The sequence below is a fragment of the Penicillium coprophilum genome (genome assembly GCF_028826855.1).
Source record: "Penicillium coprophilum strain IBT 35676 chromosome Unknown utg000006l_segment0_segment0, whole genome shotgun sequence".
Lineage (NCBI taxonomy): Eukaryota > Fungi > Ascomycota > Eurotiomycetes > Eurotiales > Aspergillaceae > Penicillium > Penicillium coprophilum.
The window spans coordinates 1557702-1583551 of NW_026622725.1; the positions used below are offsets into that span (position 1 = coordinate 1557702).

Genomic DNA, 25850 nt, shown 5'->3' on the forward strand with positions numbered 1-25850 from the left:
GGATGATCAATATTTTGAAAGGTTTGACGGAAATGTGAGGAGAGAAGGGAGATGCTCGTCGAAACCAATAAAGTCAGGTTTGTAGGGGACGGGGAGAGATTGGGTATTCAATGAAATGAAGCTTCTGTGTGGAACCAATAAAGATCACTGGATCCAAAGCTAAAGAGAGTTCACAAATAGGGTAAGGAAAGGTAGAAACCAGTTTTGTTAGGAGGGAAGAGAAAAAGTAGAGGTTGGGACTATGATGGCGGGGAGCGAAGAGGTTTGAGGTAAAGTGAAGCTAAACGTTTAGGTAGGGTCACGTGTCACTACTATATTCACAACATACTATTTATTCACCACAGACTATCCTCTACACAGGTATAAAAATAATTTCGAACATAGCGTAAACATAGCATTTCTTAAGGGTATTTCGCTGCAAAGAAGGTTACAGAAATTGGAGTTCAGCGTCTTAGCGCCGGAAGGTTAGTGTTGTTTGCCCACGTTCTGGCTCTGCCAACTCCTTCACTCGAACATCTGCAGAGATAGTGATATCGGTTTTGCTACCGGGTGTGATCAGAATGAATTGTCGCCCGATAGATCGTCTAGCGGCAACCATCTAGAGAGAGTCAGCGATGATCCAAGGAAGGAGATATGGGACTTACAAGCATATCAATGGCCATCTTTCGGTTGATATGATCCATATACACATCACTGTCTAAAGTCAGCAGCTGACAGAAAACAAAGGGCGAAGAAAACTTACAATTCGTCAAGACAACGGATTGGGGATCCCATGGCTTCCCAGAGAGACAAGAGCAGACAAACTTGTGAAAACGACTTCTCTCCACCGGACAGTGTCTTTGCACCTCTCCCAGTGCTATCATCTTTAGTAATATCAGGTTCAACCTAGACAGGAGTTAGCAATCGTTTCACCAATGTTTTGCCGAACAGGCTTACTTGTAGATCTAGAAGTTTGTTGGTATGGTCAGCCAGAAGGCGACCACGGAAACTTCTCTCACTCAAGAGATAAGTGAACTGAGCTTTCGCTCGTGACGAGATGTGGGATCTGAAAATTTCCCATCTCTTCTTGCGGTTTTGGAGTGTGTCTTTCAGAGCCTAAACAATAATCAGATCGGATCAAAGAAAACAACAAAAAACCAAACTAAAAGGACCTACTTGACTCAAGGCCGAAAATTGTTCAAGTTGCTGCAACGCTCGGTCGTATGTTGCTGCGGTCTTCGTTGCCTCAGCAGCAATTTCTTCTCGAGAACTTCCCAGCCTGTGGATTGTCAGTTTTGTTTACAAACAATGAGCAGAAGGTGACATACTCCAGATTGTAGCGATCGAGATCGCGGCTTAGTTTATCGAGCTTTCTGTCGAGGCTGCCGGGTGTTTCTCCTTCGTCCACAGGAACTCTAGAAGAAACCAAGCCGGCCTTTTCATTGTATTCAATGACTCGTGCCTTGACCACTTCTCTTCTTGCCTCAATTGCAGTCTTGGTCTCTTTATCCTGATTAATAAGACCAACAGCTTCGTTCTTCTCGTCGATGATTTTGGCTTGTTTCGCTTTCACAAGATTTTGCTCGCTTTCAGCAACGTGTAGTTTTTCCCGCAGAGTGGCAAGGTCAGCGTCTTTGGCAGACAGTTCTCGCCGAATTTCCTTGAGAGTTTGCAACATGGCTTTCATGGCTGCCTCGCTATCCTTGTACGATCCCTCATTGAGCTGCTTCTCATCTTCGGCTTCCTTTAGAGCTGCATGTAGGGCATCGATGCGTCCATCCTCGGCGTTCTCTTTGTCCAAGGCGTCTCTGAGACCCTCGGCATGATCTTCCATTCGTTGCATTCGAATTTGCAGATCTTTCTCGGTTCTTCCGTGTCGGACGAGCGCCTGTTTGCAGGCCTCAACGCGTGACCGGGCAGTTACCAATGACTGCTCGATGTCATTCTGCTGGCGCTGGAGGTCGGCAATAATGTCACGTTGTGCGCTGGACCCATCAGACAGTGTCATATATTTCAAGGAAGATGGTTTACGTACTTGATTTGCAAGGCTACGTCGGATTTCATGCGCGGGCCATCCGTCCACCCCATAACTGGAGCTTGACTCGGTTCTCCGGCTCGGCTGTATGAGAGGTGAAGTCCTCGACGTCGATCTTTTGAATCAATAGAGTAACATCGCTTAACATTCCTTGGTCGTGCACCATCGAATAGTACAGCGGAGGCTTCATTTACATCCTCAATCAAGAGCATTTGCTCAATTCCGTGGTTGATGATCAGTTGCCGCCGCACTAATTCGTTGTCAATCTGAAAGGTCAGCACATTATATAGATGGTGGAAAGGATGAGGGGTGGCTACCTGAAGTGTTCGTAAGACAGTGGTGTGTTGGGAGTCTGGTTCGTGTGCCGAAGTATCCAAACGGCCACCAGAGCCAATGAAGATCGGACAGTTGCTGTGAGGTCAGCTTCACTTTCGACATAAACTTTTGGTCAAACTCACCACTGGACCCGCCGCATGATATCAAAAAGAAGCTTCATGTCATTTTTGGACGAAACAATAAAACTGGAAAGCGTGCCACCAAAGACTCTTTCCAAAATAGATGACCACTTCGGTTCTAGTAGAGTGACATGGTGACCAATTGGGCCGACAGGGCGTGATTCCCATGATTGTTCCCGTTCAATGGCTTTGAGGAGTGCAGGCATTTTGACATGAAAGCCGGACTGCCTCGATCCTCCCTCTTTAGTGAGATTCCGAAGTTGGTCCTCCGCTTGAGAAATCTCGCGTTTTTTCTGTTCAAGCGGACCTTTTGCTTCTGTGAGCTCTGTCTGGGCGGTTTCACTCTCTTCCCGTAGGCGAGCGGCACCTTGGCGATGCTCTTCGTATTCCTTTTGGGCAGCAGAAGCGTCATTGGCGGCTTGTTCACACTCGTCTTGCCTCCGAGCGTAGCCGCCGTCGCTCACATCGGCGAGACGCTGATTCTCATCGTCGACTTTTTGCTGAGTTTCCTGGATTCTCGACTCAGCCGCTTTGAGATATTCCCTAATCTGGCGTTGTTCCGCCTATACGGAACAGTTAGGGAGAAGATCTCACGGTGACTGTAGAAACGTACCTGTAGGTCATGGCGTCCGGCCATCTCAGCGTCCAATCTTTCTTTTATTTTGTCCCTTTCGTCTTGAGCCTCATTCACTGCCACAGCCGCTCGCCAGGAATGTTCACCCGCGGCAGTTTCCTCGGCGGCGACTCCATCGAAGGCAGCATCAAACCGAGTGAGGTGAGACTCGGCCTCAGCAATTTTCCGATTTGCCTCGGCGATTTGTTGGGTGAGTGAGATTTCCATCTGTTCCGTTAGCCAATCTTCAAAAGAGTCGCTAGGGAGGGACCGACTCTTTCTTGCTCTTCAACTTGAGCCCAAGCCATTTGGCTTCGGATATTTCTGATACGCTTTCGCAGAGAATCATGTTGGTCAGAAATTTCTAGTTTTTTCTTGGCCAATTCCTTGCGGTTTTGGAGGACCTGTACGTCTTGGGATGATGTTCTGAGCTTCTCTTCGATTGAGTCAAGTGATTCCTCCACCAGCCGGTAGTCATTATCGAGCTGCTCTAACTGAACACCTTTGACAAAGAATTTGTATTTCTCAGCTGGGCTTGATGTACTCAAGAACTGACGGGCCATATCTTGAGATAGTACGTTCATAGGGTTTTCGATCTGCAGAGAGAAATAGTCCGTAATAGCATCCAGCTCGCCCTTTTTAGTCGAGACGATGCGCCCATTCTCTGACTTGATCTTGAACCCGCTGGTGCCGCTTCTAGAGAAATGACGCTCGACAATAATGGTTTTCCCATAATCGTCCGGCATGTAGGCACCGTCGCCTTGATTCTTGATGCGAACAATGATCGTGCTATTTTCTTTGCCCTCTTTGATAAAATTCTTCAGGCTTTGCCCACGGTTTGTCGCAGACGCTTTGCCACCTAGACAAAGAGTGATTGCTGTCAAAATCGCGCTCTTGCCGCTACCGTTCTTTCCAACAATAAAGTTGATCAGCGGCCCCAGTTCCACGTAAAAGTGGTCATGGCACATGAAATTGTAGCACTCAACACGTTCGAGGATTCCATGTTCGGCGGGCACGTTGGCTTCGTCGATTAGATGTGAGTATTTTTCTTGTATGATCTGGGTCTGACGGAGCTCTAGTTCGTCCTCATCGTCCAGAAGCGCATCGTCGTTGACGGCTAGAAGTGAATCCGCGGCGTTGGTTACATCTCCGGAAGAGGTTGGAGATCCGGATTCCGCTGTACTCTCTGAATTTGTCCGCTGTCGTTTTCTCTGTGATTATTAGCTCTGCTTCAACCAATACTTGCTGGAATCGTACAGAAGAACTTATGGCTGGATGGTTGGACCCATCGCTTTCCTCGGAGTCCGAAGGCATCTGCACGCGCTTGCGGGACGGCATTTGGAGAAACAATTATCAACCAAAGCCAGCGATTAGCATATCGAGCAGACTCGTCGGTCTTAGCTGATTGTCGTGGTTTGCGGCCAAGACCCCCACGGACTGATAGTCCCGAGGTCGCGTCGCGTCCGCGTCAAATAGACTTAGTAATCAAATGGATAAACTACCTAGGCACCCAGTGAAAATGTAACCTTCAATGTTGTTTTGATGTTTTGGTGTCAAATTCCAAGAAGAAAGTCATAGATGAAATAGAAATGAGTTTGCTGCATGGGTAAAAACCGGGGGGTGAACAACGAAAAGCGTTCCTTTGTTCAGTAACCACAAAGAGAAACCGAGGCCGAAACTATGGACGAGTACAGAGTATACGAGTACCTATTGCCTCAGATAATTCTTACAGGTGTTAATGATAAGTCAAAAGTTTTATTTTTAGGCGATCTTCTCCATCTACCGCTAAACTACACCATCGACTAGAGATTCGCGAGTTGATTGCGCATGTTCTCTAGGGCATCGAAATTAGCTCGTATAGTAGTGGCAAGGACACTCGAACACTTGATATTGCCATCCTTTGCCCATTCATCGCATGTGTGACGAAGCTGCTGATGCGCAGCTGCAAAGGCACTCTGCAACTCAGAAGTCCGAGTACACGATCGGCCTAGATCATTCATGTAATGGGTAGGATCTTGTATGCATAATCGTTGCGCAACAAGGGCATTCCGTCTCGTCGCAGCGGTCCGTTTGGCGCTAATCAAAGAACGCTGACCGCGCTGGTGGGCAGGTTCCTCAGCGTCAGGAGCTACAGGTGACGTGTCTGCGCTGAAAAGTCCAGGAGGATCCACGGCAACGCCGACAGACTTGAGGTCAACTTGAGTGCCATAAAATTGCAGAAGATCGAGGAACTGATGACCCAGGTTATTGGGCCCGGGGAACCGGCCATGGTTCATCTTCAGGAATGCCACGATGAGCATGGCCAGTCCATCTGGTCCAATGCTCGCTTGTGACGAGCCAAAAAGGCCACGCGCCTCTAGCAATGTGCGTGTTACTGCGTACAGAGGTCGCAAGGTAGGATATTCGACCTGATAATCTTGCAGATACTCCGTGATGGCAGGGATACCCTCGCCACAGTAAAATTGTAGCAACAGTCCAGTCGGCCGGTGGCGAGCGGATAGTGCGGGGTTTCGCTTGTCCGATAGTTCGACATGGTCGCTGAAGTTATCGGTGTGCTGTAGAGCTCTTTGGACTCGACGTAGAAGGCGGATATGGGCACCTTGGATCCGAGGCCGCGTGGGGCTCGGTCTTCGATCACGTTCTGGTGATCTAGGAAGGTCTTCATATGGAAGTATAAAGTCAAGATCCGAGTGCGCCAGTACAAGGCCCGTGCAGTGGGATCCAATGACTCTTGGGGCATGTGGGACCACTGTTTTGAGAAGTGAGGCTACCCCTATCTTGAGCTTCTCTATACGGTCTTTTTCCTGAGCTTTGGGGGTCAGGTACTGATCCAATGCTCGAATTTCTGCATCCAGGGTGACCTCGGCATTGGTGCGAGGCAGTTCTAACTTTCTCACCCATGGACTCTGTGCCAGACCTGTTCCTGCGGGCCGAATTGCGTTCTCTCCAGGTTGATCAGTGATTGATTGGCGAGACGATATATCCACATGACTTTTGCGTTTTTTTGGGCGCTTTTTAGACCCCGGATCAGGCGTATTAGATGGATATTCCGCATTGGGTAGAGCTGATTCCACGGGTGGTTGGTAGTCGGCGCGACTCTCAGGTGGGATCTTAGGTCGCCAGAGGCCCGCGGGATCTCCAATGGGGTAAATTTTGCGGATCAAACGAGATCGATTTGTGGACCGATGGGCCTCTAGGGTCTTTCGGAGGCTGTTGGTAAAGACATCGGGAGTCTTGGCTGCCGTAACAGAGTTATGGAATGGACGAAATAGGTGAGAAGGGCGGATACGTAAAGGTAGGCTCGAAAGCTGCATAGCAATATCACGGCATTTGGAGAGAGTAAAAAAGGACACCGGAGTGGATGTTACCATGCCGAGGATGCATGCAGCTACTCAAGATTATTTTTGGCTCGCCTTTATTGGGAGTGTATGCCTCAGGCAACGACAAACCATGTGACGTTGTATCTTTTAACCAGTTTCAATTTTATATCGACAATATATCATCAGGGGGAGAGACTTCTTTTGATCATAATATATATTCTTTGTTACATCTAGTTCAATGCCCTTGAGACATGATTCCAGATACTTCTAGATCACAAAAAGTACATGCAAATATCGACATATGGAAAAAAAAAAAAAAAAGAAACCAATACAACATACATGACGTAGCACTGAGGAAATATCCACAAACCCCCCTACTTCGATCATAAAACAATTCTTCTATAGCATGACATATCTGAGAGTGTTGAATATCTCGTAGGTGAACCGGTTCCCAGGTCATTTCCTTGATAACCTCGATAAGACTTCACTTCACCGCTTGCCCCTCCATCCTTATTATCCCCCTGTTCCTGACATTGTGACATTGTTTCTTCCTTTACCTATCTCAAGCTTTTGATTTGACTCGTCCATGGCTTGCTTGCGATAGTCTATCTTATCGACTCACTACGAGGGTACCTTGATCTTCTTCCCGTTTCCAACTTTCCCACCGGATCTTGGTGCATGTGACAATTGCAGCCTAACTTTCACAGTCTAATTGCAACACCCCGGATCTCATCTTTGATCTTCCTATTAGCGCTGCTCGGCTGCTCGTCATGTCCGAATCAGAGAGCCCCGCGCAGGTGCCCGATGACCAACCAAACCCTGTCCTCGTTGGTCCTGGATTAAAGGCTCTCAAAAATGAAGCATATACCCAAGCGACAAATGCGACACCTAGCCTGGAGAAGATCTCGGGCGAAACCCCTTCTTATCTTAACAGTTTTCCGGGGACCAAGGCTGTAACTACCGACTCGCCTGATACCAAGTCGCAGCCAGTCCAGACTGCAGGGAGAGCATCATCCGGCATAGACCTGCTGCGTCGCTTAAGCTTGGCTTCAGACTGTCCCATGTCCCCTGATATTGATCCACGCATACAACACCCAGGACTTCGTCTGAGTGGCCGCCTAATCAGTGCTGCTTTCTGCATACCATACAAGCTCAACTTTCAATCGGGATCAGACTGGGTACGTGGATGAATTCTCTTTATCTGGGAGATTGCGTTGACTGACCGGATAATAGAAGCTCAAGTCGCGCTCCGGTACTTCAGCGCTGTTTGATTCATTTGCATATCTTGCATCGGATGAGACCTCTTGGTCACACACCTTAGTAGGCTGGACCGGAGAGGTTGAGCCTGATGTGGATATGAAATCACCCTTGCAGCAAATACATCCCAATTCTGCAGTCAACATACCTCCAGCCCCCAGTAGCCTCGTTGCCAGCCAGACATTGAATAAGGCTGCTGCGCCGGTCCCCGTGGATGGAACTAAGAAGCCACCCGCACATCCATTGGTCGAGGGGATTAGTGTCACCCAACAGGACCGAGAACGACTCGATGAACAATTGAGCTCAGGTCGCCATGGCCGGGTATTGCCTGTGTGGTTGTCAGATGCATCGGAAGAACCAGAAGAGACTATTTTGCTGAAAGACCAGGGGAGGTGGCGCCGTTATGCCGAACGGGAGCTGTACCCTCTACTTCACTACAAGCAGCATGGCCCAACAGATGGCCGATCTGAGCGACGGTGGTGGGCCGACTACGTGCGCCTGAATCAGTTATTTGCGGATCGCATCGTGCAGGAATATCAAGAAGGAGACGTGGTCTGGGTTCATGATTATCATTTGTTTCTTCTGCCCAGTCTGTTGCGGCAGCGTATCCCAAATATTTACGTGGGATTCTTCTTACACTCGCCTTTCCCCAGCAGCGAGTTTATTCGATGTCTTGCAAAGCGCAAGGAGATATTGGAGGGAGTCCTGGGTGCCAACATGATTGGGTTCCAAACATTTTCCTACTCTCGACACTTTACCTCGTGCTGCACGCGTGTTTTGGGCTTTGAGTCCAACTCTGCCGGGGTTGATGCCTATGGAGCTCATGTCGCAGTAGATGTATTCCCCATTGGCATCGACGCACGTTCAATTCAAAAGGCCGCCTTTGGGGCTCCAGATATCGAGAAGACCGTGTTGGGTATTCGCAAGCTTTATGCTGGAAAGAAAATCATCGTCGGCCGCGATCGGCTGGATAGTGTCCGCGGCGTCGCGCAGAAACTACAGGCTTTTGAAATCTTCCTGGAGCGCTACCCGGAATGGCGTGATAAAGTTGTCCTCATTCAGGTGACGAGTCCAACCAGCGTGGAAGAGGAGAAGGAAGACCCAGACAACAAGATTGCTGGCCAAATATCTAATTTGGTTTCAACCATCAACGGAAGATTTGGATCCTTGAGTTTCTCACCCGTCCAGTATTATCCGCAATACTTGTCCCCGCGCGAGTATTTCGCTCTGTTGCGTGTGGCCGATGTTGGATTGATCACTACCGTGCGAGATGGCATGAACACAACAAGTCTGGAATATATTGTCTGTCAGCAGACCAACCACAGCCCTTTGATTCTTTCTGAATTCTCCGGTACGGCAGGCACCTTGCCCAATGCCATTCACATCAACCCGTGGGATATGGTTGGGGTGGCTGGGGCGATCAACCAAGCATTGAATATGCCAGCCGAGCAGCGAAAGGAGCAACACCTCAAGCTATACAAGCATGTGGTAACCAACACAGTTTCCATGTGGTCCAGGCAGTACCTCAATCGTCTACTGACCAACCTTTCGTCCTTTGACCAATCGGCCGCTACGCCTGCACTCGATCGTGCAAAACTAATGAAGCAGTACCGCAAGGCTCGTCGACGATTATTCATGTTCGACTACGATGGCACATTGACGCCAATTGTCAAGGATCCTCAAGCGGCCATTCCTTCAGATCGGGTACTCCGTACTCTGAAGAGCCTGTCAGCCGACCCTCGAAATGCCGTGTGGATCATCAGTGGACGGGACCAGGCTTTCCTGGATGAGTGGATGGGCCATATCCCAGAACTTGGATTGAGTGCTGAGCACGGTTGTTTTATCCGAAAGCCTGGATCTGACGACTGGGAGAATCTGGCCGAGAGTAGCAACATGGGGTGGCAGAAGGAAGTGGTTGACGTGTTCCAACATTACACAGAGCGAACACAGGGTTCATTCATTGAACGGAAACGGGTAGCATTGACCTGGCACTATCGTCGCGCAGACCCCGAGTACGGTGCGTTCCAGGCTCGCGAGTGTCGAAAGACTTTGGAGGACACTGTCGCAAAACGGTGGGATGTGGAAGTCATGGCAGGTAAAGCCAATCTTGAGGTCCGACCAACATTTGTGAACAAAGGGTTTATCGCCACCCGGTTGGTCAACGAATATGGCACGGCCCCAGGGAAGGCACCGGAGTTCATCCTATGTTTGGGTGATGACTTTACTGATGAAGGTAAAAGATTTCTCTCACCCTGCTGAAATGGTGGATTAACACGCAATTAGACATGTTCCGAGCCCTCAAGAAGTTTGATCTACCACGCGACCACGTTTACTCGGTCACGGTGGGTGCCAGCTCGAAGCAGACCGATGCTAGCTGGCACTTATTGGAACCGGCCGATGTTATTGGATCAATCCAAATGCTTTTTAGTGCCAATCAAGATCACTGAGATTTGAAGGCCTAAACCCACTGATTACCCACAGCCTACATACGCCACGCTTCACCGGGAATCTAGTCTTGGCATTTCAGCTTCGACATGCCGAAATTTATCACACAGTGAGAAGATGGTTCTATTGCTAGCCATTAGTCTCATATTAAAGACAACCTATACAGCATTCCCCTCCAGGCTCCATGGTTTTAAGGGGGGAATAATGTTCTGTACCTCACGTCAAGGTCACCAGTTTTTGTATAGACTCACATGTATGTATGTACATGTTAGAAGATATTGGATTTGCAATGTTTATATGTGTACGGAGTACATACGGACTACATGTAGTGACTATCCGAGACAGCCGGTTTTGCGGGGACCCCGGGATTGCGCCATTTAAATGAGTTGTGGGGTTTCCTTAAGTATATAATCTAGTATCTGATATGTATCTAATATGTATATAATGTAGCATATCCGTGTATGCAGCTGTGTGCCGATATATCAGGGCTGTTCCAGGCAAAAAGGGTTAGAGATGAGTATCAAACCCTATATATCCCACGCTAGCCCTATACCCTATTAACCTCAATAAATTTTGATATCAAATCATATTGCAGATATATCAAACTATACAACGTGTATATATATATAAAGATTTATACAACATAAAGATACATAAACATACCTCGTTGAACACTTAAAAGATACATTCGGAAGTGGATCCATATGCCATGGGAAGGGCGCGGTCATCTCTGCGAATAGGCGACGATCGGAAGGATCCCCGTTTACAAAAATTTCCTCTTGACATTGAAACGGAATTTGATATTTTCGAGAGAAAGAGAGAGAGAGAGAAAGTACACTTCCCAAAGTTACAAGGAGATATCAAATATGGCCAATCTCCCCAAGAATGCCTCAATGACCGAACATGGAGTCCATGAAAAGACCGAGGTAGATCCAAGCCATACTCGTCACTCAGATGAAGAATCAAACTATGAACCCGACCTTTCCCGTTTGCCAACCAACACCAGTGTCTTGGAACGTACACTATCGGCGGTGCGCACTCGGGAATCTGGCAAAAATCTCGGGCCGCCCCCGGATGGCGGATTTCAGGCTTGGTCACAGGTTGCCCTCGCACATTTTGTTATCTTCAATACATGGGGCTATATCAATAGCTTCGGTGTCTTTCAGACATATTATTCCCAGACACTGGGACATCCACCCTCGGATATCTCCTGGGTTGGGAGTATTCAGATCTTTTTGTTATTTTTCATCGGTACTTTCTCCGGAAGAGCCACCGATGCCGGCTATTTCACATTTACCCTCGCCTGTGGTGCTACTCTGGAATGTTTCAGTATCTTCATGACCTCACTCTGCACGAAGTACTGGCAGCTATTCCTGGCACAAGGTGTTGGCCAAGGTATTGGGTGTGGACTCATGTTCTGCCCAACCTTGGCTTTGGTCTCGACTTATTTTGCCAAAAACCGTGGCATCGCTATTGGCATCGTTGCCTCGGGTTCTGCGACGGGGGTCTGGTCTTCCCGGCTGTTATCATGAAGATGCTACCCCAGGTCGGATATGGGTGGACAATCCGGACGCTGGGGTTCATCTCGATAGCCACGCTGACTCCCTGTGTCCTGTTCCTCAAACAGCGTCTTCCTCCACGCAAGAGTGGCCCAATTGTCGAGTGGGCTGCCTTTACCGAACTACCCTATCTGCTGTTTGCGATTGGCATGTTCATGAACTTCTGGGGGCTGTATGTTGGATTTTTCTACATTGGCAGTTTCAGTCGTAACATCATCGGCGTGTCAAGCGATCGATCGATCGATTTACTCCTAGTAATGAACGGAGTCGGATTGGTGGGGCGATTGGTCCCCAATCTGCTTGCTGATCAGTTCACCGGTCCTCTCAACCTATTGATCCCCTTCAGTTTCGCGACGGCCTTGGTTGGCTATTGTTGGGCGGCCGTCAACAGTATGCCCGGGCTGTGGACATTTGCCGCATGTTATGGCCTCTTCGCTGCGGGTATTCAATCATTGTTTCCAGCAACCCTCAGCACCCTCACGACTGATATGAAGAAGATTGGTGTACGTATGGGCATGGTACTCAGTGTAGTGGCAGTGGCAGCCCTTATAGGATCTCCCATTGCTGGTGAGTTAGTTGTTCGTGATGATGGCAACTACCTATATGCCCAAATGTTCATGGGATCTGCAATTTTCGTTGGCGGATTGACGTTGATTGGGGCCCGAGTGGCCAAGGTGGGCACTGGTCTGGTTCGAGTTTGAAAATACAACATAGTAAAAATATGATATGTATATATCTAGGATATACAATGATATACAATATATGATATATGATGAATGGTGTTAAATGATGAGATGTGAGAGATGTGGAAAGAGAGGAAAAAGGGATCCCCACATATGATTAATGAGAGCGCGCTGACTCGCGACTTTCCCTTTTCCACTTTATCTCATTTTCTGAACATTTGAAAGTAATTCAATTTGATATTCTACAGGTCAGATCGTGTCTGTTTTGTTTTCTTTTGATTCTCTCTCTGGCGCAGAAGTCGAAACTCCCCACCTTTTGCCCCTCCATTGTGTGCGAATTCCCCGAAACCCGCTAACTCGTTGATAGATATACATCGCCTGACCCTTCTTCTCCAATATTTCATCTATATCAATATGGCGCCTCGTGGTCGTGGAGGGAAATTTTCCAAGCCCTCTCGAGGAGGTATGTGGTGTGCGCCTGCAGACGAGACACTTCTGATCAGATAAATAGGCGGCAAGCACTTCAGCAGAGATCTTCAGCCATTAGACAAGGATGGTAACCAAATGGGTCTCTGGCGGGTAAGTGGACTTCAATCTCAACTCAATTTATCAACCGCACGCTGATGACATCTCTCACATAGGAGCCTGGTGAGCAGATCAAGTCGTCCGACGAAGATTCTTCGTCCGAGGAAGAAAGCTCCGAAGAATCCAGCGAGGACGAGGCCAAGCCCGCCGAGCCATCCACAGCCCAGGGAACCCGCGAGGAGCGTCGCGCGGCTGCTAAAGCCAAGAAGGCAGCCGCATTGAAGAAGCGAGGTCAAGGACCCGCCCAACCGGGTGACTTACCCCCTTCAGACTCGGAAGAATCCGACAACGAACTTCCCGCCAACCCCAATCATACTGCCAAGTCCCGCTCGCAGACCCTGAAGGCCGTCGAAACCGAGCCCACTGCTGAGCCCAAGAAACCTGCCAAGGTCAAGGATATCTCGCAATTGTCCCGACGCGAGCGTGAAGCCCTCCAGGCCCAGCAAGCCCGTGAGCGTTACCAGAAGCTGCACGCTGAGGGTAAGACCGACGAGGCGAAGTCGGATCTGGCTCGTCTCGCCATTATCCGTGAGCAGCGTGAGGCGGAGCGCCAGCGCAAGTTGGCTGAGAAGGAGGAGAAGGATGAGCAAGCCAAGGAGCGTGCTGATGCCGCCAAGGAACGGGAGGATCGTATGCGCGCTGCAGCTTTGGGAAAAACTTCTAAGAAAGTTGGCGGAAAGAAAAAATAAGCTGGTTTTGGTTTTATATGTGGTCATGACTTGGGTTGAATTGTTTACACATCTAGACAAGAAAAGCAAAAAACAAAACAATTGAGATACTCCTCACATTGGAAGTGATCAGGTAGTGAAGAATCAGCCCAATGTAAATTGAAATCATGTACACCGACGCCCCCATGACATTAGATAAACACCTCGTTTTTGGGGCTGGCTTTTGGGAGGATGCATAAGCCAGTCAGAAAGGAAGGGGGAAATTGTTCAAATTTCATACATGGGATTGCAATCCCAGCGAGACATAACCAAGAAAACAAGTCTATTTGCGGGGAGGTTGCTACTTCACACGCCCCAGAACAACCCCTCAACACTGCGGCCTTGCATGACAATGCCCCAACCGGCAATCAGGCTGACTAGCCACATAATGGCAAATATGAGAATGGGGACAAGCAAAAGTTCCGTGTTGTGCAAGAAGGGGAGAGCATTGTACCCCAGGAATGTAATGTAGGTGTAGTAAATGAGAGCAGAGAGGTAGAGTGAGTTTCCGAGGAAAGTAGCCAGGAAGTTACTCGGGCTACGGGTGAGGAGCGGCAAAAGGAGGAACTGCACCACGTAGAGGTGGAGATAGAGAGGGAAGAAGGCCCGGTTGGATACCTATACAAGCCCAGTGTCAGAAGATCAGAAGTTCTACCGGATTTGGATTTGTGGGGGTCTTACATCAAAACAATATCCAAACTCCAATTGGTCCTTCTCCCCTGGCTGCGTGAACAAGCCTTGAGCAGCACCTCGTCTTCGGCCACGGGATCCTCGCAGACCAGCTAGAGATGCGGCCGCGCCGTTTGGACCGAATAAATGACCGATGGTAAAGTATCCAATTGTTGAGACGAGCAGTGACGAGCCGATGAAATGCACGAACACGAAGAGGAAGGTCAGGCGTATGATTGCGCCGAACCCCGGCGTATAAGCGAGACCCCATGCAAAAGCTGTGAGGAGGAGGAAGAATGATAGTAGGTAGGTGAATGATGGATCAGGCCGATGCCATGTGTTTTTGGTTTCTGTTCAAATGGTGTCAATAGTGTTCAATTAGGGCGATGGTCACTGGCATTGCCAGGGCTGTATGCATGCTGTCTGTCGAACCAAGAAACGGAGCTGAAGCTGAATTATTCGACTTACGTTTCTAAAACCAAGGGCATGATCAGCATAGTTCGAGGGCCCAGTTAGGGTGGTCAAGCCCACTTACATGGTAGTATATCGATTTGAAGACTTTCTTGGGTGCGATCAACAATGAAGTCATCTCCCAAATGGCCATCTCAAAGTCCATTTGTGGAAATTTGAAGAGCCTATCCTACATCAGTGATTGCATCTCGCGTCGAGGTTCTTTGGTCCTACCTCTTGAAGAAGCGCGGCATGCGGACACTCGACCGGGTTGCGGGCGTGGAGCCGAAGTTGGCCGACCCGGCATGTTGGCGGGGAACAGAAATGTGAGGATTCATGATCATAGACCCCGTTTTCGAGAGGGGATATCTCGGAGCATACACAATGCAGTCCGGTTGTTGTACGTGTATCCTGGGGATGCTGGGCAGTTGGGCCCGGTTATGTCATCTTGATCACGTGCTGGGTATATCTCCCAAGGTCGTTTCTTATTTGACATCTGATACCTGTTGTATGTTTTTATTTTCCCGATATATGTGAAATATACCCCTCGTCTGCTTGAATCTGAAGCCCAGATCGTAATGGATATGTACCACTTCTTCCCAAGTGTCATTCCTGGAAATTGTTCCCTTTCTAGAGAATCCACTCTGTAAGGGGTTGGATAGTCACATAGTTAAGTATGAGAGAGATATTGTTGGAGTAGGGAGCCTTATATGTCTATGATACTCTTCAGCTATATACCACATAGAACTTATACTTCATTGATGTCAATAGCCAGATTAGTCCTCCGTCCATAGTATACATTCTCTATTCACCACGGAAGTCATCCGATATAGCTCCATCCCCACGGCTCCACTTGTGTACTTTGGGCATATTGCATGTTGTACGGAGTACACTGTGGAGGAAATATCAGAACAACATTGATATATGATGGTATGGATCTTGAACTCCATCTAATGGATACATATTACTCCATAGGCGCCTGAGTTATTCAGGTAGAAGATATAAAATAAGTACTAAACACACTGAGGATGAAACCCCTGAATGTACCAAAGGCAGACCCTAAACAGTAATTTCCCCTGGATGATTTCTAGTTTCATAGTCTCACTGTATATGTTTTGATATATTAAAATAACAATATATATATATATATATATATTAGAAGGTGTACAATATACTACCCCCAAGATATACATATAAATTAGTCCCACAGTTCACCGGAGGTTAAAAGTTCCCGTGAAACCTCCAATTCTCAGGAGTCTCCCCAGTTTCTTCCCAAGCTCTCTCTCTCTACACTACTTCGCCCTACCTTTTACATTCTTTTTTTTTTTTCCCTTTTTTTCTTTATTCTTTTGCAAAAAAAAAAATCCCTTGCTTTGCGGGACAATGACCAAGTGAATTAATTACCATCTAATCCGTCAAAGCGGATACAGGTTGAACCTATATTGTACTTATCTAGAGACCTGATACCCGGTACGTTACTCCGTACAGACCTCCGGCCCCGATTCCCCTGGATTTGTCGGGATCCTGCCATCCCCCTCGCATGGATAGGCTAGAAAACAAACCATTGAACTTCTATTAGTGCGATAATGTCCCAACAGGAAGCGTACTCTCCTCCTCGTACACCTCCCTCCCAAACTGCGAGATACAAGCCTTCCAAGCGTGCATACCCAACTCGACCATCCATCCGTGATGCCTTTCCAGACGTCATGGACAACCCCCCGAGAACCAGTGAGTCGGGAGATGATCGAGACCCGCATGATCTGTCTCTATCTCCGCAACATGCTACACGGACGTCAATTGTCGACAACATGCTTCTTTCGCTCGATCAATTTGCCCCCAGTTCGTCTGTTTTAGACGACTACCGTCTTTTCAATTCCGCCTTCGAAACCGACCGGCACAGTCATTACTCCCAAGAATCTGATTCGCACGGCCGGTACCGCGGACACACATTCTCCTCGTCAATGTCCTCGGAACAAGACTACGGATACGAAGATGCCAGTGGCCGCTACACAACAATTACGGCAACCAAGGGCCGACGCAGCAACAGCAGTTCTAATCACCAGACGACGCCGAGGCAGATGGGAAGCTCGCGCGGTGGTACCGGAACCATGCCACGAACGAACACTGCCCGAAAAGGCAGTAAAGGAAGCTCAGCATCCACTGCAGACTACTCATACACAATCCCCAGAGTACGATTGGATCAAGGCTTGGATCGACGCTCGGCCAGTTTCGACTGTGGACCAAAACGAGCGTTCGCATCTTATACTGATGCCAGTGTCGGTCAGGACTCGACGCTGTACGACGATCACGATGCTGCACCCACCCCGAGTGTCCCGGCAGGACCGCGAAAGGCTCACGATTACAATAAGACATCGACCACTGCCGCTACACGGACGCCGGTAGCATCGCGACGGAACAGCATGAAATCTGCTCATGCCCCTCAAGTTCGAAAGGTTCGACCCGAAAATATCGGCACGGGGACCCTCCGAGCTCCTCGGGACAACGAGTTACAAAATATGGATGAGACAGAGCTTGACCTGCCTCCGGCCATCACGGCATCGTTGGATCCTCCTGCCCCTAGCCCGACCATCTCCTACAACAAGCCGGCATTTCCTCCCCCTGAACCAACAGCACCTACTCCGATCTCAACTAATGTACCCATCAACTATTCTGCTGCTCCAAGCACAAAAGAACGCCCGGGTTTCTTCCGGCGCGTCTTTGGATCTAAGACTGCAGCCCCTGCACCTGCAGATACAGCAAGTATAAAAGCGAACGATCTGTCACACTCACAAGAAACTGTGAGTAGAGAAATCAATGGGACAAGTGCAAACCTAAAGGGACGACCCGCGCAAGCAACTAAGACATCTGCTGGTGCTTCTCCGTCCTCCGTTCGCACAGGACCCCATCAGGTCGTCAACAAGAAACCTTCATTCTTCCGCAGAAGGAAGAGGTCGGTGCCTGACCACGCTCCTCCGCCAATTGTAATCCCTCAAAATCTTGCACCACAAACCATGGATACCATGGCGGCTCCAAGTCCCGTGAGCAGCCTACGGCAGGTCATGAATCCTTACCTCGACGAGGAATTAGACCGAAAAGAAAATGCGGACTGGGAGGCCAAGATTCGACAACCGGCATTTTTGCAGGCTCAGAAGAAAAGAGAAAGTGTCTCAGCTCCTGGGGCTCCCAAAACGCAAGCTTCTCTTCAGCCTTCTGCTGCCTCTCGTGACCAGGACCCCTCACCACTTGCAGAGAAGGATAAATCTTTAAATGGTGACGTCTCCACGGACTTTGCTTTGGAGGAGAAGTCGCAGAATGTTGCTGCCTCTGCTACTCTGTCCCCCGTCGTGGAAGATTTCTCGCGCAGCATCAAATCACAGGTCGAAGTTTCTCCAAGTAATGTAGCTACATTAGCTCTTCCATCTGATGGCGTGGTTTGCGAATCTCCCGTTGATTCCATATCAACAGCATCAAACTACCAGACCGCCACGAACACCCCGCTTATTGACCAAGAAGAGCCTCGACTAGTCGATGACAGCGAGGACCAGAAGGATGGACCTGGCGAAGCTGTTGAAGATGGACCAACAGCTGCGGACCGAGAACAAGCCCAAAGGCTCTTTGACAGCCAAGATCAGGTGGTGGGTAACGAGCCTGCTGCCGCTTGGCTGGGTGACCCTGACCGGGCAATGGTTCGCGAAGCATACATGCGACTGTACAACTGGTCCAATCTCAACATTGTTTCCTCTCTTCGAGCTCTTTGTGATCGGTTGGTGCTCAAGGGAGAAACCCAACAGGTGGATCGAGTGCTGGATGCCTTTTCGACCAGATGGTGTGATTGCAACCCGAGTCATGGCTTCAAAGCTACTGATGTTGTCCATACCATTTGCTATTCTATTCTGCTCCTAAATACTGATTTGCACTTGGCTGATATCGATTCAAAGATGACAAAATCTCAATTCGTTCGCAATACCATGCCCACTATCCACCGAGTGGCAATGGATGCTGCGCCGGAAAAATTCGAGACGTTGCGTCCAGTCAACCGCTCCAAGACCCAACACCATGAAGCGCACTCTGTCCCTACATCCGCACGCTCTGCGACTTTCCCTTCGGAGCTCAGCCGCAGCTCATTTGACAAAGATACCGATGCCAATGTTGATGCGGGGCCTTTGGTTAACACGCCATTCACCGGAACAGTGAGAGCTTGGGAGCAGCAGGTTGAAACAGTACTCAAAGAGTTCTACACATCCATTCAAAAGGAGAGACTTCCACTGTTTGGTGCTCAACCAGAACGTGAAGTATCTCGCATGTCGTCCAACAACTTTTTGGGCCCCTCTAGCGGCACTCTTCGTAGGAGTCCCAGCACCATTAGCAAGAGCGGTTCCGATATCTTCCCTCGCGGTCGTTCTGCTATATCAAGCCACGGAGCTGCGCGATGGTCATCCAAACCCCGCTCTCGAGCTGGGAGGCTTTATCCTCCTTCAATGATGGGCTCCAGCCGCACCAGCCTAGACGATCAATCAGTCTGCAGTCCGACTGGGTCTAGTACCTGGAGCAAATACTCTTTGGGTAAATTTACTTCGGCGTCTGTGGACTCTTTTGGCTCAGATTTCCCTCGCGGCGAATATCAACAGTCTATTGGTTTTGCCAATGCTCTGAGTCAGGCCATCATTCGGGAGGACTCTGCTACCTCGGTATACAGCTATGAGGAACCTGAGCGAACGACCCCTCTGCTCGAAGATGACTCGTTGGCTCTAGCCGGCGCCCCGTGGGCCAAGGAGGGAAGCCTGAAGCACAAGCATCACCTAGATGCGGTGGACAAACGAGCGAAGGACCGGAACTGGAATGACTGTTTTGCGGTCATACAGCAAGGCTGGATGCGTCTGTTCTCGTTCAGCAATCCCACTAAGTCGATGCGGCAAAAGTCTAAACAGCGCGGAGGAGTCGTTGTCGGTGGCGGGAACTGGACAGAAAATGCCGAAGAGCTTTGGAAGTTCATGCTGCGCCAAACCATCGCCAGTGCCTTACCGTCGCCTGGATACTCTAAGTCTCGTCCCCACGTCTGGGCCCTAAGCTTGCCCACTGGGGCCGTTCATCTCTTCCAAGCTGGAACACCTGAGATTGTCCGAGAATTCGTCTCCACTGCAAACTACTGGAGCGCGCGTCTATCCAAGCAACCGCTGGTAGGGGGAATCAGCAACATCGAATATGGATGGAGTGACGGTGTCATCAACAGCGCGCTGATCGGCGGTGAAAGTCGATCCCCACCGCCTTCGTCAGGCGCCCGACCGAGCATTCAAAGTTCAATCCGAAGTTCTATCGATCATCAGGGTGTGCGACCTCGTCTTCCTGCGGACCGGGTCAACATCAGCGACTGGAGCCCACCGCAACAAAGCATGGTCGCCTCCAATCTGACAGAGGAGGAACAGTGGCAGGCTCTGCAGGCCTACGTGCAGAATGTGGAAGATGATCTTTCTCGTCACAATGAGCTGCGTTCCGCGATGAACCTTGCATTCTCTCCACGTCACCCCAACGCCGCCAAAGCCATGGCAAACTGGGAACGGAAATCATCGTATCTGTTGCGTGAGATCGTCAAGTTCCGCACCTACATTGATTCCCTACGCAACGCCATCAACTCCAAAGAGAGGATTTTCGCTTCAAATACCAACTACTCCCAAGTGAGCGAAGATGCAACCATCGAGCCTACGGAGGCTGCAGCATAATTGCACACGCTTCCTCTCCTTGAATTCGAATACAACGACAACCGGCTGTACATACCTCTTTTGGGGAAAGACCATGATACATACTTTCAAAAGTGACCTGACAACTTGTTCTCTTATTTTTGTTTTGGCCAACTTTTTGTTGGATACAACCTTCTCTAGTATACCTTTTTTCCTTCTACGATTTTGTGACGGCGTGGATTACTGATTCTTTCCGTTTAATGCTTGGGACGGTGATGCGATGCTATGGATACCATGATTGTCGCTTTTACATATGAATATTACCGATTTGTATATTTTTACAGGTTGTTCCTTGTGTACGTGTGAGATGTATGGTTGAATGATTTCTATGCGTGGTATTAATGTATTTGGTATGCATAATGTGTGGCAATACTTACTATATGATTGTGCCTGGCCGTGTCCATACTGTTGTATCCACGCATCACGCATCTATGCCAATTGCTCTTGCCAGATGATTTTCAGATCTGTTCGAAATTGTAATTTAGTTCATTCTCACTTGATGTCAATCTCACATCAGCTTCTCTCTCAATCTTCTCTAACTTTTTGATACAACATACAACATACATCCAAAAAAAAAAATACAGATGAGCGCTCATTCGCCGATCGAAGCGGGTAGCGAGATGCAGGGAGTGGATACCCAAACACTGGGCGTCATCTCCCCCGTAACAACAGTGCGCACCTCTGTGTCGGCATTCCAGACGCCAGATCAGACCTTGAATGATCTCAGTTCAGAATACTTCATGGCAGAGGACGCACCGGGGGCTCTCCCCCAAACTCGGTAACACAGTCCCAATCTGAATACGCGCAAACAACCCCTTCAGAGCCGGATCACGAAGACCAGGACCACGAACATGACCCTGAATTTACCATGACATCGACACAACTAGATCTAGATGATCATAGCTTTATTCCTTCATTAGTCGACCGCGACGAGAGCAGTCTATCTCACCCATCGAGCGAAAATGGTGACCACGAACGCGGCAATAACCAAACCCTAATCGAAGAGCGCGAAATGCGTCGCAAACTGATGGACATTGAATCGAGCTTTCTGCCGGAGCCTTCGACAATTGATGTGGCTGCGACCGGTCCGACTGCAGGCGTGGATGATACTTACCTAGTTGGGGTTCCAAAGAATGACGCTGCCAACATGACACAAGACTCCCCACAGCTCTCATTCATTAAACCAGTCGAGGAAAATCCAGTGGAAAACGAGGAACACAGCGAGAAGGAGCGCCAAAGTACAAATTTGGACACGGCACCTGGCCCTGCAGAACAACATGCGGACGATTCATTGCTTGACTCCCTCTCCTCATCGCCTACGGCAGCTGCAGCGCTGCGCCGAACTCAATCCATATTGCCCGACAATGCCCTTGAGACTAGCCAGCCCTCCCAGGATGAGCGCCCCTTCCGATCTGAATTTTCCATGGCCGAGAACGAATCGCAACTCACTCCCTCGAAGCTTCAAAACACCTTACGCAGCCTATCGCCCGATACGTCGCACCTATTTAGTGACCAGAGCGGCAGTGCTTCTGGCAGTCGCAGGGCTAGCCGGCCTAAGTACCTGACTAGTCGACAATCATCCCATCGTCTCTCACACTCCTCGGTCGCAAGTAACAACACCGAACTGACCAATAGCGATGCCACGCTGGGCGCGGACTATGCCCTTCAAACTGGGGGTGCAACATCTGACAACTACGGAAGTCTGCACCCTGGAAGCCGTGCGCAGATCGCCAGGACAACCAGTCTCGGCAGCATGGCATCTGGGATTTCCGGGTACAGCGAAGAAAATCCACTTGAGAAAAGGAATACACCTGGTCCAGTGGACGGTGGCCTACATACGCTGGCGGAGGAAGGCTCACCACATTCTCCTGCTGGCCCTGCTGACCATGAAGACACCTCGACACCGGTGACACCAAAGGCGAAGTCACAAGACAGCAATGTCCCTACCGAGACAGCAATTGCCGAGCGAGTCAAAGGCATTCAAGTCCCTACCACGTTCGCACAGCGGTTCCGAGAAGATTTCCAGGCATCCCCGGATAAGCGTTCGGGGGGCTCGGCCCCTGCCTTTGCGAAAAGTGGCCGGAACTTGACCCTCAAAGAACAGAGCAGCACCATTGATCGTTTGGCAAAGGAGAACTTTGACCTGAAAATGCGAATCCACTTTCTCAATGAGGCGCTGAACAAGCGATCCGAGGAAGGCATCAAGGAGATGATCTCGGAGAATGTTGAGCTCAAATCAGACAAGGTCAAGCTCTCGAAGGACAATCAAAGCCTAAGGCGCAAGGTTCGGGACTTGGAAAAGCAAGTAAAAGATCATCAATCGGACAAGGATTCCATGGTCAATCATGACCCCGAAGGATCAGAGGACGGTGATCGTGACTCGGCCCAAGACGAAGAGATCGTCTTCCTGCGCGAACGGGTTGAAACCTATGAGCTGGAAATTGAACGCATGAGATCGGAAACCATTGCACGGGAAAGTGAGAAGCGTCGGTTGGCTGAGATGGTCAAGTCGCTTAGCGATAATCGCGCGGGGGAGTCCGATGCAGGCGCGAGAGAAGAGCGAGTGAGTCAGACGAACACAATCAAGTCAAATCCAAGCTAACTATCGATGTAGGAGATGTGGAAGGATATGCTTGACGCAGAAACCTCAGCGCGAGAGCAAGCCGAGGACGAAAACCGAAGACTTCGGGATGAGTCAATCCGTTTGCGGAGTGAGATGTATTCTGTCACCAAGCCTGGCCAATACGACTCTCCTTCGTATATGTCTGATAGAGATGGCAACCGAGTTCCCACGATTCCCAACAGCACCCTTGTTGTAGAACTGGGGCTGCTGAAACAGGAGAATGCAGAGCTAAGAAAGGAAGTCAGTGCTCAGACTTCAATGCTCACATCTCGCAATCGAGAAAAGGAACGTCTTTACCAGGAGATCGAGGAGCTGAAGCTTGGAGAACGTCGTCATGTTGGCCGATCCATAGCTGGAGACAGTATCTTTGACCGTTCCGCCTCGCGCACTCATATCCGACCATCGTCTCAGGCTAGCGACGGAACAGGTATGTCACGCAGTGACATGGACCGCGATGAACTCGATGCCCGGAATGGACAACTTCGGGACCTAGTGTCGACTCTCAAGCTTGAGAATCAAGCCATCCGAGCCGAACTTGAGGACTATATTGGAGAACTAGAGGCCCTCGATAAAGCATACCAGGCTGACGTTGACCAGGCCGAAGAAGAGATGCAAAACCTACAGCAAGAACGAGACCAGGCCGTGCACATGGCAAACGAACGAGATGCCGCTTTCCAGGACCTACGGGCCGAGGCACAGGAAGAGTTGGATACACTTGGGGATGAACTCGACCAGAAGATTGTTGAGTGCCAGCGCATGAATGAGGACCTGAGAAACCAGGACGAAAATCTTAGGGCTTTGCAGGCTGAGATGCGATCTGCCAGCGAAGGCATCATCCGTCTCGAGGAAGATGCACAGAACAACCTAAGCGCATACAAGTCTGTACAGCAAGAGCTTGAGGAGACCAATCGCGAGATGGAGTCTATGGAAAAGAGCCTGTTTGAGGCCAATACCAAGGTGCAGCGGCTGACGGTACAGATTGAGTCGAGCCAGAATGAGATTGCTTTCCTTCGCGAAGAGCAAGACGGCGATAAGATCCGCATTGGAGACCTCGAGTCGGATCTCAAGAACTATCACATGAACCTTGTTAGTGAAAAAGAGAAGACTAGAGAGCTCGAGCAGCGACTGGCAGATGAGCGTCACCAGCGAGAGGTAGTTGGAAGCAAGGAGAAGCAAGATGTCCAGCGTATCATGAATGAATTGAACCGCGAAGCTTCAGCGTCCAAGGAAGAGGTCCGACGTCTGAAGAAGAGCCTTTCAGCCCAGGAGATTGAAACCTCCACCTGGCGGGAACGGTTAATGGACCTCGAAAATAATTTGCGAGAAACTCTAGGTGATCTTAGTGGCAGTCGGTCTAGCCTGATCACCAATATCATGAAGCTGCAAAAAGAGCTTGAGTCGACCGCCCTTGAATTGGAGAGTATCCGCTCGCAGCTAGATGAAAAAGAATCTCTGCTTCGAAACCGTGACGCTCTGCTTGAGAGTCATGGGCTTGAGTCACGCAAACTTTCGGAACTCTTGGATCGCGAACGACACGCGCGCCGAGCCGACAAGCAGTCATTTGAGTCGTCACTGAAATCTCATCAGCAGGCATCTCGGACCATCACGCAGAGCAATTCCCGGATCACAGATCTGGAAAAAGCGCGGACCGAGGACCGCAAAAGATACGCATCGCTGGAACAGCAATTCAAGGATCAGCTTAGCGAGAGGAACACCATGTTCCTCAACATTTGGAAGAGAATATCTGGGCTTTGCGGGCCGGATTGGGCGCACTCTAACAGTCTTATCAATGGCAATCTCCCAAGCCAGGAAGTCATTGGTAATATTTTGTTCTGGCCGGGCTTCAGCCGCAACCTTCTGCTTGCAATGAAGACTGTGGAGACTGTAATGGCGAGTTTCAAGACTCGCATCAAGAGCATCGACCACGAGTTGACCAAGCGTTATCACACGCTTGAGCTCTCATATAATGGCCGGATCAAAAAGCTCGAGCGCCTCGAAGAGGCTTTGAAAAATATACGATCTGGCCGCGGACAGTCGAGCTCCACGCCGGAGATGTCTAAATTACGTGGCGAAAATCGTCTGCTCAAGGCTGAACTTAATCTACTTCAATCCAACTCGCGAGGGCAGGGTCCTGCATCTGCAGCTGCGGCTGCAGTCATGGCATCAGGACCTCGGTCTCCTTCTTTGGTATCAACAGCAGAGTCTGAACGATCCCTGGGGCGTTCTAACTCTACGGCTGGCACTGAAAGACCTCGCCCCGACAAAGGCCTCGCTCGCAGTGTTACGGGACTTCCGCAGCCCTCTCACTCCTCTTCTAGCAGCACCCTGACCAACAACAATGCTGGAACGATGATACCCCGCACGCGCAGCTCGCACAGTGGCTGGGATGTTGGTGACGAGAAATGGATCCACAGGCTGCATGAGCTGGAGAAGCGACTCAAATCTGAACGTGAAGGTCGCCTCTTAGACCGCAGTGGCGCTCGCAAGCGACTCGAGGAGCGCGATGCTGAGAACCAGAAACTTCGAGATCAGCTTAGCCGGGAACGCACGCGGCGCGGACCTTCAGGTTCCATTGCCGATAGCAGTCGTAACCGCCCTCCTGTTTCGGATGAGGCTCCCAGCTCCAGTGAAGGGGAGGGCATCACCGTCGACATTGAAGTTTGATTTTTCTTGTGGTGTGCAGTTTTCTCCTGTACTATATATACCCACCGTCTGTTTTGTGTGTTTCGCTTCTA

General features: G+C 49.6%; 8 protein-coding genes across 8 annotated transcripts; 5 read left to right on the forward strand and 3 right to left on the reverse strand.

Moving 5' to 3' along the window:
- Positions 1–451: 451 nt before the first annotated feature.
- On the reverse strand, positions 452–4420 carry N7500_009536 (DNA repair protein SMC6; the record flags this gene model as incomplete). The annotated part of the gene is made up of 11 exons (XM_056680675.1): positions 452–598; positions 645–693; positions 743–885; positions 937–1095; positions 1156–1258; positions 1308–1964; positions 2015–2425; positions 2473–3032; positions 3083–3310; positions 3358–4293; positions 4340–4420. 11 exons carry the CDS (start codon positions 4418–4420, stop codon positions 452–454), a joined length of 3474 nt encoding a protein of 1157 aa, XP_056528057.1.
- Positions 4421–4884: 464 nt separating this feature from the next.
- Positions 4885–6453, reverse strand: N7500_009537 (uncharacterized protein; the record flags this gene model as incomplete). The annotated part of the gene is made up of 1 exon (XM_056680676.1): positions 4885–6453. The coding sequence occupies one exon, from the start codon at positions 6451–6453 to the stop codon at positions 4885–4887; it is 1569 nt and encodes a 522-aa protein (XP_056528058.1).
- Positions 6454–7172: 719 nt separating this feature from the next.
- On the forward strand, positions 7173–10106 carry orlA (putative alpha,alpha-trehalose-phosphate synthase subunit Tps2; the record flags this gene model as incomplete). Its single annotated transcript, XM_056680677.1, has 3 exons — positions 7173–7580; positions 7636–9892; positions 9943–10106. The coding sequence occupies 3 exons, from the start codon at positions 7173–7175 to the stop codon at positions 10104–10106; spliced, it is 2829 nt and encodes a 942-aa protein (XP_056528059.1).
- An 864-nt stretch (positions 10107–10970) lies between these two features.
- N7500_009539 (putative MFS monocarboxylate transporter) lies at positions 10971–12364 on the forward strand (the record flags this gene model as incomplete). Its single annotated transcript, XM_056680678.1, has 2 exons — positions 10971–11609; positions 11651–12364. The coding sequence occupies 2 exons, from the start codon at positions 10971–10973 to the stop codon at positions 12362–12364; spliced, it is 1353 nt and encodes a 450-aa protein (XP_056528060.1).
- Positions 12365–12760: 396 nt separating this feature from the next.
- On the forward strand, positions 12761–13620 carry N7500_009540 (PDGFA associated 1 family protein; the record flags this gene model as incomplete). The annotated part of the gene is made up of 3 exons (XM_056680679.1): positions 12761–12809; positions 12858–12925; positions 12988–13620. The coding sequence occupies 3 exons, from the start codon at positions 12761–12763 to the stop codon at positions 13618–13620; spliced, it is 750 nt and encodes a 249-aa protein (XP_056528061.1).
- A 324-nt stretch (positions 13621–13944) lies between these two features.
- Positions 13945–15095, reverse strand: N7500_009541 (unc-50 family protein; the record flags this gene model as incomplete). Its single annotated transcript, XM_056680680.1, has 4 exons — positions 13945–14256; positions 14320–14657; positions 14839–14942; positions 14992–15095. The coding sequence occupies 4 exons, from the start codon at positions 15093–15095 to the stop codon at positions 13945–13947; spliced, it is 858 nt and encodes a 285-aa protein (XP_056528062.1).
- A 1248-nt stretch (positions 15096–16343) lies between these two features.
- Positions 16344–20474, forward strand: N7500_009542 (Sec7 domain protein; the record flags this gene model as incomplete). The annotated part of the gene is made up of 1 exon (XM_056680681.1): positions 16344–20474. One exon carries the CDS (start codon positions 16344–16346, stop codon positions 20472–20474), a length of 4131 nt encoding a protein of 1376 aa, XP_056528063.1.
- Positions 20475–21076: 602 nt separating this feature from the next.
- On the forward strand, positions 21077–25779 carry N7500_009543 (putative anucleate primary sterigmata (ApsB); the record flags this gene model as incomplete). Its single annotated transcript, XM_056680682.1, has 3 exons — positions 21077–21177; positions 21240–23055; positions 23107–25779. The coding sequence occupies 3 exons, from the start codon at positions 21077–21079 to the stop codon at positions 25777–25779; spliced, it is 4590 nt and encodes a 1529-aa protein (XP_056528064.1).
- Between the last annotated feature and the right edge of the window lie 71 nt (positions 25780–25850).